This window comes from Pleurodeles waltl, chromosome 1_2 (assembly GCF_031143425.1).
Source record: "Pleurodeles waltl isolate 20211129_DDA chromosome 1_2, aPleWal1.hap1.20221129, whole genome shotgun sequence".
Classification (NCBI taxonomy): Eukaryota; Metazoa; Chordata; class Amphibia; order Caudata; family Salamandridae; genus Pleurodeles; species Pleurodeles waltl.
In genome coordinates, this window is record NC_090437.1 from 1,356,719,515 (window position 1) to 1,356,737,553 (window position 18,039).

The following is an 18,039-nucleotide window of genomic DNA, read 5'->3' on the forward strand; positions in this document are numbered from 1 at the left end:
GACACCCTCTCCCTTTGGAAAATGGTGTGAAGGCAGGGGAGGAGTAGCCTCCCCCAGCCTCTGGAAATGCTTTGTTGGGCACAGATGTGCCCAATTCTGCATAAGCCAGTCTACACCGGTTCAGGGACCCCTTAGCCCCTGCTCTGGCGCGAAACTGGACAAAGGAAAGGGGAGTGACCACTCCCCTGACCTGCACCTCCCCTGGGAGGTGTCCAGAGCTCCTCCAGTGTGCTCCAGACCTCTGCCATCTTGGAAACAGAGGTGCTGCTGGCACACTGGACTGCTCTGAGTGGCCAGTGCCACCAGGTGACGTCAGAGACTCCTTGTGATAGGCTCCTTCAGGTGTTAGTAGCCTTTCCTCTCTCCTAGGTAGCCAAACCCTCTTTTCTGGCTATTTAGGGTCTCTGTCTCTGGGGAAATTTTAGATAACGAATGCATGAGCTCAGCCGAGTTCCTCTGCATCTCCCTCTTCACCTTCTGATAAGGAATCGACCGCTGACCGCGCTGGAAGCCTGCAAACCTGCAACATAGTAGCAAAGATGACTACTGCAACTCTGTAACGCTGATCCTGCCGCCTTCTCGACTGTTTTCCTGCTTGTGCATGCTGTGGGGGTAGTCTGCCTCCTCTCTGCACCAGAAGCTCCGAAGAAATCTCCCGTGGGTCGACGGAATCTTCCCCCTGCAACCGCAGGCACCAAAAAGCTGCATTTCCGGTCCCTTCGGTCTCCTCTCAGCACGACGAGCGAGGTCCCTCGAATCCAGCGACACCGTCCAAGTGACCCCCACAGTCCAGTGACTCTTCAGCCCAAGTTTGGTGGATGTAAGTCCTTGCCTCACCTCGCTGGGCTGCATTGCTGGGAACCGCGACTTTGCAAGCTACTCCGGCCCCTGTGCACTTCCGGCGGAAATCCTTCGTGCACAGCCAAGCCTGGGTCCACGGCACTCTAACCTGCATTGCACGACTTTCTAAGTTGGTCTCCGGCGACGTGGGACTCCTTTGTGCAACTTCGGCGAGCACCGTTTCACGCATCCTCGTAGTGCCTGTTTCTGGCACTTCTCCGGGTGCTACCTGCTTCAGTGAGGGCTCTTTGTCTTGCTCGACGTCCCCTCTCTCTTCAGGTCCAATTTGCGACCTCCTGGTCCCTCCTGGGCCCCAGCAGCGTCCAAAAACGCCAAACGCACGATTTGCGTGTAGCAAGGCTTGTTGGCGTCCATCCGGCGGGAAAACACTTCTGCACGACTCTCCAAAGGGGAAGTCTCTAGCCCTTGTCGTTCCTGCAGTATTCACAGTTCTTCAGCCTAGTAAGAGCTTCTTTGCACCAACCGCTGGCATTTCTTGGGCATCTGCCCATCTCCGAGCTGCTTGTGACTTTTGGACTTGGTCCCCTTGTTCCACAGGTACCTTCAGACAGGAATCCATCGTTGTTGCATTGCTGATTTGTGTTTTCCTTGCATTCTCCCTCTAACACGACTATTTTGTCCTTAGGGGAACTTTGGTGCACTTTGCACTCACTTTTCAGGGTCTTGGGGAGGGTTATTTTTCTAACTCTCACTATTTTCTAATAGTCCCAGCGACCCTCTACAAGGTCACATAGGTTTGGGGTCCAGTCGTGGTTCACATTCCACTTTTGGAGTATATGGTTTGTGTTGCCCCTATCCCTATGTTTCCCCATTGCATCCTATTGTAATTATACATTGTTTGCACTGTTTTCTAAGACTATACTGCATATTTTTGCTATTGTGTATATATATCTTGTGTATATTTCCTATCCTCTTACTGAGGGTACACTCTAAGATACTTTGGCATATTGTCATAAAAATAAAGTACCTTTATTTTTAGTATAACTGTGTATTGTGTTTTCTTATGATATTGTGCATATGACACTAAGTGGTACTGTAGTAGCTTCACACGTCTCCTAGTTCAGCCTGAGCTGCTTTGCTAAGCTACCATTATCTATCAGCCTAAGCTGCTAGACACCCTATACACTAATAAGGGATAACTGGGCCTGGTGCAAGGTGCAAGTACCCCTTGGTACTCACTACAAGCCAGTCCAGCCTCCTACAGTCATCAAAAGGCCCACTGCAGCAGCTTCCATGTGGTGGCAAGTCACTGTGTTGCCTTACTATGCATGAGGAAGGCATTCTGTGGGTTTTGTGGTGGATTTTCTGACACAACACACATGGGTTCTGATGCATTTCCAGATTTACAAGGCAATGTAAACCTGGGAATGAGTCACAATCTTATGCCTCCCCAGGGCAAGTGTAACATGGAGAAATATGTTTATTTCTCCTCGTTGTCTTCCTTTTTCTATTCTGCAGCACAGATAGAAAGAGTAAAACACCTCCACAGATTGTTTTGTGCAGGAAGGGGCCCCTTCCTGCACAAAACCAATCCTGCATGCAATGGAGGTACCCGTGCTTCATGGTGCAAGGGTCCCTGTGTTGGTGCTAGGCCGCCAAAATGACACCAGTGCAGGCAGGGGAAAAGGACAGGAATGCACTCACTTCAAGGTCACTTGCTGCGCAGCCCTGCACCACTTTCACAGGAATATGCCCCTAATGTTTGCCACTCCTCTGATGGACCCCATGTACCTTCTGTTTTCGGAAGCTCAAAGGTCTGGAGAAAACCATGTACGCTTTGGATTAAGAAACATGATATACTGACTTAGGAATGCTCTCCAGGCACATCTTCTGCTTCTCCTGCAGAAAGGCAGCCACTCTTTCTTTGAAGCATGTTTTTAAATGGTTTACTCACTTCATGTTTTAATCTTTCTATTTCCACAGTCCTCTTGTCTTTCATTTATTTATTGATCATGTTTATTGTTCCTTTGTTTGGGAGTGTTTTTCTTAGGATAAATGGAGATGTTGTGATGTATTGTTTTCGCCCTCACTCTAACAATCTATTTGGGATGTATTTGATTAAATTACTTGGGAGTTCTACAGCAGAGGAATCCTAGTAGCTGCAAAGGCAAGTTGTGCCTGAGTCTTCGTTGACAACAAGCACCAGGTGGTATTTATAATCCCCTAGCGCCACCTTGCGCCTGTAGGAGGCTGGCCTGGCTTATAGTGGGCACCTTGTGGTACTTACACCTTGTGCCAGGTCCAGTTATCCCTTATTAGTAGAATAGAGGTGTTCTAGCAGCTTAGCCTGATAGAGGTAGCTATAGCAGAGCAGCTTAAGCTGAACTAGGAGAAATGCAAAGCTCCTACTATACCACTTGTATCACTTAGCACTATATCATAAGAAAACACAACACTCAGAGTTACTAAAAATAAAGGTACTTTATTTTAGTGACAATATGCCAAAAGTATCTCAGAGGATATACTCCCTTAGGAGGTAAGTAAAATACACAAAATATACACACAAACCAAAATCAGGTAAGTAAGAAAAGTAGTGCAAACACTAGAACACAATAGAAAGCAATAGGAGACAATTGGCCTAGGGGCAACACAAACCATATACTCCAAAAGTAGAATGCGAACCACAAATGGACCCCAGGCCTAGTGTAGTGTGTGGAGGGTCACTGGGAGTGTAAGAAAACACTAAGGGTGTCCAAGATACCCCACCCGGGACCCTGAAAAGTAGGAGTAAAGTTACCCTACTACCCCAGATAGACAGTAAAGTCTAGATAGGGAATTCTGCAAAGACAACAACTGACTGCAAAGCACTGAAGACGGATTCCTGGACCTGAGGACCTGCAAAAGAAAGGGACCAAGTCCAAGAGTCACGCAAGTGTCCAGGGGGGGCAGGATCCAACTAAACCCCGGATGAAGTTGCAAAAGGGCTGCCTCCGGGTGGAAGAAGCCAAAGAATCTGCAACAACGGAAGGGGCCAGGAACTTCTCCTTTGGTCAGAAGATGTCCCATGGCGTGTTGGAGGATGCAGAGTTGTTTCCACGCAGAAAGACCCCAAACAAGCCTTGCTAGCTGCAAGAGCCGCGGTTGAAGGTTTTGGGTGCTGCCAGGACCCACAAAGGATCAGGAGGTCGCCTCTTGGAGGAGACAGAGCAACAAGGAGAGCCCATGCAGAAGCAGGCAGCACCCGTAGAAGCACCTGAACAGGCATTCAGAAGATCTGAGCACGACAGTAGACTCAGCACAACAAATGGGAGTCCCATGAAGTCGGAGTCGAACTCAGCGAGTTGGGCAATGCAGGTCAGAGTTCTGGGGGACCTGGGCTAGGTTGTGCACAAAGGAAGTCTTGCAAAAGTGAACAGAAGCCCGAGCAGCTGCAGTTTACGCAGTACACAGGATTACTGTCTGGCGTAGGGAGGCAAGGACTTACCTCGACCAAATTTGGACAGAAGGGCCACTGGACTGTAGAAGACACTTGGACCCAGCTCCTGAGTTCCAAGGACCAAACTCGTCAGGATGAGAGGGGATCCAGAGGACCGGTGATACAGAAGTTTGGTACCTGCGTTGGCAGGGGGAAGTTTCTGTCGACCCACGGGAGATTTCTTATTGGCTTCCAGTGCAGGGTGAAGGCAGACAGCCCTCAGAGCATGCACCACCAGGAAACAGTCGAGAAAGCTGGGAGGATGAGGCGCTACAATGTTGCTGGTAGTCTTCTCGCTACTTTGTTGCAGTTTTGCAGGCGTCCTGGAGCAGTCAGGGGTCGATCCTTGGCAGAAGTCGAAGAGGGAAGTGCAGAGGAACACTGATGAGCTCCTGCTTTCGTTATCTGGTGAGAAACCCACAGAAGAGACCCTAAAAAGCCCTCCGAGGAGGATTGGCTACAGAGAGAAGTAAGCACTTATCAGGAGGGGTCTCTGACGTCACCTGCTGGCATTGGCCACTCGGAGGTGTCCATTGTGCCCTCACACCTCTGCATCCAAGATGGCAGAGGTCTGGGGCACACTGGAGGAGCTCTGGGCACCTCCCCTTGGGAGGTGCTGGTCAGGGGAGTGGGCACTCCCCTTTCCTTTGTCCAGTTTCACGCCAGAGCAGGGCTGGGGGATCCCTGAACCGGTGTAGACTGGCTTATGCAAGGAGTGCACCATCTGTGCCCTTCAAAGCATTTCCAGAGCCCAGGAGAGGCTACTCCTCTCAGGTCCTTTTTTTTTTTTTTAAATCTGTTTATTAGTCATCATGCTCACACAACAGTGCATTTTGCTATTAATGATTTTGCGATCTGTTTACACACATTTATAAGATTGTACAGCTCAATTACGCAATGAATTGCTAAAAAATACAACTTGAAACTGTGCAACAAATAATTAAAGTCACAACTAAACACCACTAATGTCACACCTGTTGCTGGCTACACCCATTGGAGGGTGGGGGGGGGAAAAGAAGGTTACATATATTGTGTATGGGGGGCCGGGGAGTCATAGTTGAGGTATGAATTGTGGGGCAGGAAGAGGTGCAGAGCCAATCTAGTGATAAGCAAGGCTAGGCATGGGTTGCATAAAAGCATAGCCGTAGAAGAAGCATCCTAAAGTGTTACGTTGTTGCATTAAGGGGAGAAATTAGGAAGTTAATACAGAAAGTGAGTGATGGTGGGGCAACTGGGAATAGCGTGATAAAGATATTAAACAAAAAGATAATACATGTATATCGTTACTGGTTTGTGTCATCCCTAGCTTCTATTGCTACCACAAAAGTGTCCCAGATTTCTGGGCCATCCTGCAGTAGGCCTTTATGTTGTAATAAGTGCAGTGTCTGAGCTTCGGCTTGTGAGCGACTATGTAAGTCACGGAGCCAAGCAGAATGGGATGAAACGTGTGGGGCTTTCCAGTGCGTAGCTATTAGGCGCTTGAAGACAACAAATGCTAGATCGATAAATCTGTGTAGATGTTTATCACTTTTGGTTCGGTGGCGAATGCCAAGTAAACAGGAGTCTGGGGTGGGCAACAGAGTGTGGGACAAAATGTCTGCTGTGATGTCCGTAACACAGTGCCAAGCCGAGTTTATTGAGTGGCAGCTCCAGACCATGTGGGAAAAGTCTGCTGCCGGAGTAGCGCATCTGGGACATGTCGGGTTTGTGCTCGGATATATTCTTTGGATGCGGGCTGGGGATAGCTATGAGTGGTGAATATAATTGAATTGGGTGTACCGCAGTCGAGGATTGCGGGATATTGACTTGATCATTGTGAGAGCCGCGACCCAAGTTTTTTGTGGTAATGGTGAAGGGAGGACAGTGTCCCAGCAGGCTTTAGCAAGCGGCAGGGTAGAGCAAACTTCAGCTAGCAGTTCTTTATATAGTTTAGTTATGATGCCTTTTGTGCTACCTATGGTAAGGATGGTGGTAAGTAATTGGGACTCATGGGGTTCGTTGTTGCCAGAACCCCAGAGGTTATTGAGTATCCGTTTGATGGCGCTATACGTCAAAAAGGCTCCAGTGTGCATAACCCCAGCGGCCACTAGTTCCGCGAAGGTGCGCATTGTGGAGCTAGCGTAGTAATTGCCCACATTCAGTGTGCTTATGTCCCGTGTATCATGGTGTGATGAGAGTATTTGGGTGCCCGGCAACTGAAACAGCGGTAAAGAAGGGGAGTAAGGAGGAGAGGGGGTCCTGCTTTGAACGTATCTATGCCAGCAGAAACGAGCTGCTTCCAACAATATAGGTTTTGAAGGTAGGCGGTTAGGGCCGGATAAAAGTGAGGACAGTATCGTTTGCGGGGCTATATATGCCTGCAGCATTATGCCTTCAGGAGGAGGAGTTTCCTTGAGCCATGTGGATAACCACAACAGCTGAGCAACTGCAAAGTATCTTTCGAAGTTAGGCATGCCCAGACCGCCCGCTTCTTGCAGATGTTGTGTTATAGCTAGCGCTACTCTGCGTCTGTCTTTGCCCCATAGCAGGTCAGTTAATAATGAGTGCAGTTTACAAAAGAACGAGCGTGGTAAACATAATGGAAGGGCGGTAAAATAATATAAGAACCTAGGAAGGATGAGCATTTTGGCTATTGCTACCCGACCCATGGGGGATAGGGGAAGTGAGCTCCAAAAAGACAATGAGCTGCGGGTAGAGCTGAGTGCCCTGTCAATATTGCCCTCTTTAAGATCCTCAATGGAGCGATACATTTGTATCCCGAGATATTTAAAGGTAGTGTGTGACCATGGCAATTGATATTACGGTAATACCATGTGAAGGGCAATTGGTTTGGGGGTAAGGGGGAAAATACTTGACTTGGACCAATTGACATGTAGACCAGAGGCGAGAGCGAAGGAGTCAAGCATTAACAACACCTCTGCCATGGAGGTGGAGTGATTACGCAGTTATATCAGGGCATCATCTGCGTATAAGGATATAATATGATGTGTGTTAGATTCAGTGATGCCTCATACGTGTGCGTAGCTACGTAGCTTAATTTCTAATGGTTCCATGGCTATAGCGAATAATAAAGGGAATAATGGACAACCTTGTATGGTACCTCTGCCTATGGGGAATGCTTCAGAGATAGTTCGTCTATTTTTGACTCAGGCTGTGGGTTTGGAGTAGAGCATTTTGATCCATCTAATGAAACCGGGGCCGAATCCAAACACTTTGAGTGTGCGGAGAAGATAATCCAAGCTCAACGTATCAAACGCTTTTTCAATGTATTCAATGTATTCTGTATTGCTGTGCATTATATGGAGCAGTCTTCTAATATTTAAAAAGGTGCTTCTCCCTGGAATAAAGCCAGACTGATCAGAGTGTATTAAGCTTGATAGGTAAGGGAGTAGCCCGTTTGCCAATATTTTTTCCAATAGTTTGCAGTCTGTGTTGAGGAGAGAGAGCGGCCTGTTTGATTTAACGTCGAGAAGATCGCAGCCTGCCTTCGGAAGGACGACTATTAAAGCTTCGAGCATGGAGTCCGGCAATTGTAATTTATTACGCGCTTCGTTAAATACCTCTATGGGTGGTTGTAGGAGGTGAGTAGCATGGGAGTTAAAATACTCTACCGGTAGGCCATCTGAGCCTGGGGTTTTGCTACGTGCCATTTGTGCCAGAGCTGAGCGCAGTTCTTCTATCGTAATGGGCGGTATTGGCGGTATTGTCAGTGATGTGTTGGTTTTGGGAGACGACTGATAATATGTCAGCTAACTGCTGCTCCGACAGGGGGAAGGAGGCGTAGATAGGGCACGATAATATGTGGAGAAGGCTTAGTTGATTCCTGCTTGGGTGTTAACAATGAGGTCGAAGTTCAGACGTATCACACCAATGGGTGATGGTTGCGAGGGTTGGCGGGTCAGCCACGCTAACAGTCTACCTGGATCTATCCCCCTCAGCGTGTTGTCTTGTCATGTAGTGTCTGTAGTCTTGCTTACATAGTCTGGTGTCTACTTCTCTATGAGCAGCTCTAAGCGAATTCAGTGCTGCTAGTGTGGACTCGTTTCTGGAGACCTCAACCTCTGCTTTGCGGAGTTTAACCTCCAAAACTTGTAGTTCTTTGGTGAGTGTCCTTCTTACCCCCACCGTGGCCACAAGGCAGTGTCCGTGTATTACCGCTTTGTGGGCATCCCACTCTATAGCGCGGGATGAGGTTGTATTTTTATTCAGTGAGAATTAATCAGCCAGACGCTTGGACATGTCTACGTGAAAGGGGGGGGTCTAAGAGAGCTTCTGTCTGCAATCGCCATGTTGGTATGCGACTGTGCATGTGGCCCCAGACCATTATTGCGCAGAGCGGGTTATGATCTGATATGGTGCGTGCTAGGTATTCGGTCGCACACACTTTCTGGATTACGGCTGCGGATACAAAAATCATATCTATTCTGGTATGTACAGAGGAATAATACGAATATTTGTGTTGGGTGGGGTGGCCTACCCTCCAGATGTCTCTCAAACCGTTATTGGAGGCCCAGTTTGCTAGTGCTTGTGAGGCACGATTGGATGGAGCCGTGGCGAGTGGGGGAAATGAGCGGTCTATTTGAGTATCTAGGACGCTATTAAAGTCGCCCCCCCATTATACACTCTAATGTAGGGCCACTAAGATTGCCAGTGGTGAGCGTACTCAGGAAATCTCGTTGGTTTGAATTTGGGGAGTATAGCGCTACCAACACTAAGGGGGACCCGTCAAGGACGCCTTCTAGTATCACATGTCTGCCGTTTGGGTTGCATTGTGTGCGAGATATGATAAATGGGACCCCAGGAGGAATCCAGATCTCCACCCCCGAGCAAAAGACGAGGAAGTGGTGCCGTGCAATTGTCCTTTCCATTTTGAGCGTGTGCTTTCCAACGTGGATTTAGAGAGGTGTGTCTCTTGTAGTAGGGCTATGTGTACCTGATGCCTCTTAAGAAATGCATGAATCCTTTGCCGTTTACGTGGTGTTGCCATACATTTGATATTCCATGTGAGTATCTTATATTTCAAGATACCTTGTTGGGTTTGGGAGGCCATGAGGCTATTATAGCTTTAACAAAACCGGAGAGGTGTATGTCTTCCATCCCCAATGTGGAAATATTGTGTCGATACCCTCGAAGGCTAGCCAGTTAATATCCGTATTGTTGTAAAATGTAAACCTATTAATATGGTAAATGTGCATTTGTTACTGTGTTTACGACTAACTAGCGTGTGACACAACCAACAACCAAAAAAAATGCACTCAAAAACAATATATAACATCAACTGAAATAATGGAAAATCAAAAAAAATTCCAGCGATTGGCGGCCTGGGAGAACAGTCCATATGGAGCAGGGGGGTGCCGAAGAGCGTTAGTTCAAAGTCATGGATTTACCCTGCCCGAGTTGCTCATGGCGCAGAGTACGCTGCCCCAGACCACAAGCGAACAGCGTGCTGCAACGAAGGATCAGTGGTGCCGCCAGGTCATTTCTGAACAGCCGGGGGGGAAGACCATATTATTGTACCTAAGGAGCGGGAATGGGTGGTGCTCAATTGACTTAGCAAATGTCGTCTGCTGTGCGCGGCGTGAGAGTAGGTCCTCGTGTAGATTCCGCCGAGTCAGAGTTTCCGTCGTGATCCGGTTCCCCGTCAGTTTGTGTGGACAGGGCTGTTGGCAACGTGTTAACAAATCTAGATGTGGCCTGCAGGAGAAGGGAACGTTCAGTTTGTGACTGTTCAGGTGAGGGTTTAATGCCTTGTTTTATGCGTTGCCTACACCTTGTCTTGGGAGAAGACCAATTTTCACCCAGAGTGCTTGTATCTATCGGGTCGGCAAGACCCTTGGCATGCAGCCAGGTCCAGGCGTCTTTCGGTGTATTGAATAAGAGTGCCCGAGTGTCATCTTGTACCCGGAGTCTGGTTGGGAACATGAACCCATTCTTGATGTTATGTCTGCGAAGGCATTCCTTAACGGGGTAGAAAGAGCTCCGCTTCTTCCGAACTTCTGCTGTGAAGTCTGGATAAGCTGTAATCTCTGCGTTTTCAAAGTGTATCGGGCCAGATTTGCAAAATAACTGTAGGATGAGGTCTCTATCATGGTAGTTAAGGAGTCTTGCTATCAACGGGCGAGGCTGTGAACCAGGTGGAGGGGTCTCCCGGGGACCCTGTGGGCACGTTCGACGGAGAAGAACTTCGGGATATTATCTTTAAGAATTGTATCTGTGAGCCATTGTTCTGTGAATAATTCTGAGCTAGGACCTTCGACACGCTCAGGGAACCCCACCAAGCGAATGTTGTTGCGTCGGGACCTGCCCTCTGCATCTTCAGCTCTGCGTTTTAGGATGTCCACCTCTGTTGTTAAATGAGCCAATTGCGATTGGATATCTTTCACAGTCCGGGGGAGGGTTGCAGAGTCTTTTTCTAGTTCGGACACCCTGTCGGCCAATGTGTGTTGATCAGTTCGGAGTATGTTGAGGTCTTCTGTTACCGAGCCTATTTTGGCTTCTAGGGTGGTCTTGGTGTCTAGAATGGCTTGCAATATCTTTTCAAACTGTGACGTGTGTGATTCTAAGGTAAGTTCCATCATCTGAAAAGCCAGTTGCATGGTGGCGTGGGCCTCAGAGGATAGAGGGGTGCCGGGGTCCATTCTACCCAGAGGTGCACGTGGGGTTTTTGGTTTGACCATTTGACAAGTGCGGTTCCAAGTTGTCACTAACGAGTAGGACCGGTTGGAGGCGATGCGGGCAGGGCGAGCCAAGAAGCAAGCTGCGGCATAGGAGAGGCTCAGTTCCAGAGGGCTGCGAATAGCTATTGAAGACCAGAAGTGTAAGTGTTATACTTGCGACAGTGGAGTGGTACACGAAGTTTGGGAGACGACTCTTCCACCTCCGGGCCGAGTGTAAAGGTTTGTGATAAAGAAGCTATCAGACTAGTTCCTGGTGGTTAGCAGAGTACCTTAGTGCTTTGTTGTATGCCTGCCACGCCTCTCGATTCCAATCAGCAGAGGGGTCAGGCCTGTTATGCTTCTACAGCCACATAAAACAGCAAAGCCCAATAGCCACACAGGGGCGACGTAGCAGCAGATGAGCGAGAAGTGTTTTTTTCGGCCGGGTTAGGAGACGCACCACAGTTCAGCCCAGCATGGGCGCTGAGGTCAAACAAAGCGAGAGTAGGCCAATTATGGATGATGACTAATGGCCTAGTATATTGGCGGTTGCTTGCGCGGTTTAGGGGTGGTGACACTGATGGGAAATTATATGTAGGGCCTGGTGGGGTGGGGACGGTACCACATGTGCCTTGTTGGAGCTATCAGCTGCACCAAGTTAATTGGTCCGGAGGGAGGGGGGTCATCACATTTGCGCACTGCGACCCGATAAATGTTGCCAAAAGGCTCACCTCACTTTCCCCTCTGCTCCAGCTTCCCACTGTGCGCTTGACCTCTGTCTTCACTCCTTCCGCCACACCACTCCTGTGGTGAAGCTCTGACAAGTGCTGGGCGAGGTCTCAGGCCTGTGGAAACTTTGTTGGTAGTTGAGGCCCAGGTACTGAACTGCATGTCTGCAGCACGTCCTCCACTAGGCCGCCACGCTGAGAGGCCTCCTCCAGACAGGCTACAGTTACCCCGAGCCTCGGGGCACAGCAGGATATCAGGCGCGCCCCCTCCCAGTAAGCGGGGGAGCCGGGGCGCAAGCAGCAGCGGTGGTAACCTCACATGGAGGATAGTAAAATTGTAGGCCCGCTCCGGCAGGCATCAATGTGTGGGGCGCAGCACCGCAGCGGATCAGCCCCGCCCGAGCGCTGCCGCCCCAGAATGTAATTAAGGGCTAGCGCCCGTCTCCAACATTGCTCGTGGGGCTGGAGCTCCTGCGACACGGCCTCCTGGCCGGTCACAGAACCGTCTTCCGGCCGCGAGTCCCAGGAGGTGGCCCGCGGCTCCGGCGGTGAGTGTGTAGGCCGCAGCCGCGGCCGCAGACCCGGCAGCTCAGCGGACCGCTCGCTGCTTGCGAAACGGCCGCAATATCCAGTGTGCAGCTACGGCTGCCAGTGTGGGCCTCGGGCAGCAGAATGGGCGACGCCTGTCCCCCTTAAAAGGAGGTGCAGGCGCCGCTAGCAGGATGTTTATGTGGGCCAGGGATCAGAGCTGCAGTTTATGCTGCCGATCCGGTCGCCATGTTGGCCACGCCCCCCCAACTCCTCTCAGACGCTTCCCACCTATTTCCAAAGGGAGAGGGGGTAACACCCTCTCTCAGAGGAAATCCTTTGTTCTGCCTTCCTGAGACTGGGCTGCCCAGGCCCCAGGGGGGCAGAAACCTGTCTGAGGGTTGGCAGCAGCAGTAGCTGCAGAGAAAACCCTGGAGAGTTAGTTTGGCAGTACCCGGGCTCTATGCTGGAGCCCCGGGGATGCATGGAATTGTCCCCCAATCCCAGAATGGTATTGGGGTGACAATTCCATGATCTTAGACATGTTACATAGCCATGTTCAGAGTTACCATTGTGACGCTACATATAGCTTTGGACCTATATGTAGTGCACACATGTAATGGTGTCCCCACACTCACAAAGTCCAGGGAAATTGCCCTGAACAATGTGGGGGCACCTTGGCTACTGCCAGGGTGCCCTCACACTAAGTAACTTTGCACCTAACCTTCACTAAGTGAGGGTTAGACATATAGGTGACTTATAAGTTACTTAAGTGCAGTGTAAAATGGCTGTGACGTTATTTCACTCAGGCTGCAGTGGCAGTCCTGTGTAAGCTGAGCTCCCTATGGGTGGCAAATGAAATGCTGCAGCCCATAGGGATCTCCTGGAACCCCAATACCCTAGGTACCTAGGTACCATATTCTAGGGAATTATAAGGGTGTTCCAGTGTGCCAATGAGAATTGATAAAATTAGTCACTAGCCTGCAGTGTCAATTTGAAAAGCAGAGAGAGCATAAACACTGAGGTTCTGGTTAGCATAGCCTCAGTGATACAGTTATGCACCACAAAGTGAACACATACAGGGAACACTTTGTGAGCACTGGGGTTCTGGCCAGCAGGATCCCAGTGACACATACAAAAACAAACATACATACAGGAATAATGGGGGTAACATGCCAAGCAAGATGGTACTTTCCTACAGCGTCACATTAGCATAATTTTTTTATGCTAATGTGGCCCAACGTGGCCAAAATCCTTGTGACGTATTTACAAAGTGTAGGAGGCTGGCCTGGCTTGTAGTGGGTACCTGAGGGTACTTACACCTTGTGCCAGGTCCAGTTATCTCTTATTAGTGAAATGTAGTAGTGTTCTAGCAGCTTCGGCTGATAGAGGTAGCTATAGCAGAGCAGCCAAGGCTGCACTAAGAGACATGCAAAGCTCATGCAATACCACTTATATCATATAGGTACTAAATCATAAGAAAGACAATACTCATAGTAACAAAAAATAAAGGCACTTTATGTAGGAGGCTGGACTGTCTTGTAGTGAGTACCAAGGGGTACTTACCCCTTGCACCAGGCCCCGGTATCCCTTATTAGTGTAGAGGGGTGTCTAGCAGCTTAGGCTGATAGAAAAGGTAGCTTAGCAGAGCAGCTTAGGCTGAACTAGGAGACGAGTGAAGCTCCTACAGTACCACTGGTGTCACTTGCACAATATCATAAGAAAACACAATACACAGATATACTAAAAATAAAGGTACTTTATTTTTATGACAATATGCCAAAGTATCTCAGTGAGTACCCTCAGTATGAGGATAGCAAATATACACAAGATATATGTACACAATACCAAAATATGCAGTAATAGCAATAGAAAACAGTGCAAACAATGTATAGTCACAATAGAATGCAATGGGGGCACATAGGGATAGGGGCAACACAAACCATATACTATAGAAGTGAAATGCGAACCACGAATGGACCCCAAACCTATGTGACCTTGTAGAGGGTCGCTGGGACTGTAAGAAAACAGTGAGGGTTAGAAAAATAGCCCACCCCAAGACCCTGAAAAGTGGGTGCAAAGTGCAACTAAGTTCCCCAAAGAGCACAGAAGTTGTGATAGGGGAATTCTGCAGGAAAGACCAACACCAGCAATGCAACAATGATGGATTTCCAGACGAGAGTACCTGTGGAACAAGGGGACCAAGTCCAAAAGTCACAATCAAGTCGGGAGTGGGCAGATGCCCAGGAAATGCCAGCTGTGGGTGCAAAGAAGCTGCCACTGGATGGTAGAAGCTGAAGATTCTGCAAGAACGACAAGGGCTAGAAATTTTCCCTTTGGAGGATGGATGTCCCTCGTCGTGAAGACTCGTGCAGAGGTGTTTTCGTGCAGAAATACCGCAAACAAGCCTTGCTAGCTGCAAAGCTTGCAGTTAAGATTTTTGGATGCTGCTGTAGCTCAGGAGGGACCAGGATATCACCAATTGCGTGAGGAGACAGAGGGGGCGTTCAGCAAGACAAGGAGCCCACTCAGAAGCAATCAGCACCCGCAGAAGTGCCGGAACAGGCCCTATGAAGTGGAGTGAACCGGAGCTCACCCGAAGTTGCACAAAAGGGTCCCACGAAACCGGAGGACAACTCAGGAGGTCGTGCAATGCAGGTTAGAGTGCCGGGGACCCAGGCTTGCCTGTGCACAAAGGAAATCCTGGAAGAGTGCACAGGAGCCGGAGCAGCTGCAAATCACGCGGTACCCAGCAATGCAGTCTAGCGTGGGGAGGCAAGGACTTACCTCCACCAAACTTGGACTGAAGAGTCAGTGGACTGTGGGAGTCACTCGGACAGAGTTGCTGAGTTCCAGGGACCATGCTCGTTGTGCTGAGAGGGGACCCACAGGACCAGTGATGCAGTCTTTTGTTGCCTGCGGTTGCAGGGGGAAGATTCCGTCGACCCACGGGAGATTTCTTCAGATCTCCTGGTGCAAGAAGGAGGCAGGCTACCCCCAAAGCATGCACCACCAGGAAACAGGCGAGAAAGCCAGCAGGATGAAGCGATACAAGGTTGCAGTATTCGTCTTTGCTACTTTGTTGCGGTTTTGCAGGCGTCCTGAGCAGTCAGCGGTTGATCCTTTGGCAAAAGGTGAAGAGAGAAGTACAGAGGAACTCTGGTGAACTCATGCATTCGGTATCTGAAGAATTCCCCAAAGCAGAGACCCTAAATAGCCAAAAAAGGAGGTTTGGCTACCTAGGAAGGAGGATAGGCTAGTAACACAGGTAAGAGCCTATCAGAAGGAGTCTCTGACGTCACCTGCTGGCCCTGGCCACTCAGAGCAGTCCAGTGTTCCAGCACACCTCTGAATCCAAGATGGCAGAGGTCTCGGGCATGCTGGAGGAGCTCTGGGCTCCTCCCCTGGGAGGTGCAGGTCAGGCGAGTGGTCACTCCCCTTTCCTTTGTCCAGTTTCGCGCCAGAGCAGGGCTGGGGGATCCCTGAACTGGTGTAGACTGGCTTATGCAGAGATGGGCACCATCTGTGCCCATCAAAGCATTTCCAGAGGCTGGGTGAGGCTACTCCTCCCCAGCCCTGACACCTTTTTCCAAAGGGAGAGGGTGTAACACCCTCTCTCTGAGGAAGTCCTTTGTTCTGCCTTCCTTGGCCAGGCATGGCTGGGCCCCACGAGGGCAGAAACCTGTCTGAGGGGTTGGCAGCAGCAGCAGCTGCAGTGAAACCCCGGGAAAGGCAGTTTGGCAGTACCCAGGTCATTGCTAGAGACTCGGGGGATCATGGAATTGCCTCCCCGATGCCAGAATGGCATTGGGGTGACAATCCCATGATCTTAGACATGTTACATGGCCATGTTCGGAGTTACCATTGTGACGCTATACATAGGTAGTGACCTATGTATAGTGCACATGTGTAATGGTGTCCCCGCACTCACAAAGTCCGGGGAATTTGCCCTGAACAATGTGGGGACACCTTGGCTAGTGCCAGGGTGCCCACACACTAAGTAACTTAGCACCCAACCCTCACCAGGTGAAGTTTAGACATATAGGTGACTTATAAGTTACTTAAGTGCAGTGGTAAATGGCTGTGAAATAACGTGGACGTTATTTCACTCAGGCTGCAGTGGCAGGCCTGTGTAAGAATTGTCAGAGCTCCCTATGGGTGGCAAAAGAAATGCTGCAGCCCATAGGGATCTTCTGGAACCCCAATACCCTGGGTACCTCAGTAACATATACTAGGGAATTATAAGGGTGTTCCAGTATGCCAATGTGAATTGGTGAAATTGGTCACTAGCCTGTTAGTGACAATTTAGAAAGCAGAGAGAGCATAACCACTGAGGTTCTGGTTAGAAGAGCCTCAGTGAGACAGTTAGTCATCACACAGGGAACACATACAGGGCACACTTATGAGCACTGGGGCCCTGGCTGGCAGGGTTCCAGTGACACATACACTAAAACAACATATATACAGTGAAATATGGGGGTAACATGCCAGGCAAGATGGTACTTTCCTACAGGGTGGTTGGAGTTTGCTTCTTCAGTGACTAGGCGCTGCCTGAACACGTTCCGTGTCTGCCTCGGCCCTGCAGCCAGGCCTGATCCCCTGCTCGCTCACTCGCTTTCTATACAACATTTGGCCTCTCTTTGCCAGTTTTTCATTTCTTTGTCACATTTGCCCTATTTTGCTCCCTTTCCACACTCTAGTTTTGCCGCTTTTCTCTCTCCTTGCCACTTTTTCTTTACTTTTTTTTGCCACTTTGCCACTTTTTGACTTTCCTTTTCATGAACTGCCTCAGTTTTTCTGCCCTTGATGCCTTCCACGACATGCTCTCCCAACTCTTCCTCCCACCTCATACCATGTCTCTCCTGCCCCCTGCCGAGCCCATACAGTGCCCTTAGGATCGCCTCCTCCTCCTGGAATTTCTAAATAGCAGCCGCAGCACAGATGCTGAAGGCACATCAAAGTCAAATCCATCTGTTCCCATCTGCACCTAACCCATACCCAGCATCAGGACCCCTCTTGCAACTGTATCCCAGCGTAGCCCGAGATGATACCTCTCCAGGGCCAAACAAAGGCGCCTTGCAGGTAACATGGGTGTGTTTTCCTACAACTTCTGCCACTTCTCCTGCAATCCCGCCAGAACTCTACTTTTCCTCGTCCTTCCTACTCACTTGTACACCCACGGCTAGCATCACAGACATGCGAAAAATGCACCCTTTCCTGACCTGTGACCTACCGAACACTGCTTGATCACCCAACAATCCTTCAGGATCTGGGATCTCTTTTACAACCTCTTCCAGGACATACTCTGCCTCTCAGAGACGTGGCTAAAGCTGGATCTCAGCCCTGACATTGCATCAGCTATCCCCTCAGGCTGCAGGATCTCAAGAGAGGACAGGACTAGCAAAACTGGGTGAGAAATTTCAATAATCTTCAAGGACTACATCCACGGCCCCCCCACTGCAGCCAACTTTTTCAATAAACTGGAAAAACTGGCTTTCAAACTTAGCATCTGCAACAGCACCACCCTGGACAGTGCCCTCTACAGGTATGAGCCAAGAGCCGATTTCAGAAACTCCATCACAGATGTCATTGCCCCTCTTGTTCTAGTGATTTCCAGTTACTTCGCCCTACTTGGTCTCTGGCTCTCCTGTTAGAAGAGCATCACTATCAGCCCCTGATTGGATCTTTGGAGCCGAAGGTGTACCCCAGCTTTCTGCAGCAGAGCAGATGGTAGCTGAAGTGGGGGTTGAGCTGACAGCTTCAACCTGCAATGCCCTAGAGTTGTATCTATTGATGATGATGGGGTCTGAGTGTAGTAGACATTTTATTTGAGGACTTTGAAATTTAATCA

At 49.5% G+C, this 18,039-nt stretch overlaps 1 protein-coding gene across 1 annotated transcript in view; it reads right to left on the reverse strand.

The window, feature by feature from the left end:
- LOC138257349 (uncharacterized) overlaps window positions 1-10,365 on the reverse strand; it is a 160,609-nt gene extending 150,244 nt beyond the window's left edge. The window contains exon 1 of the mRNA XM_069205900.1: window positions 10,178-10,365. Coding sequence (XP_069062001.1) covers window positions 10,178-10,365 — 188 coding nt within the window. The remainder of the gene's footprint in view (window positions 1-10,177) is intronic.
- Window positions 10,366-18,039: the final 7,674 nt, after the last annotated feature.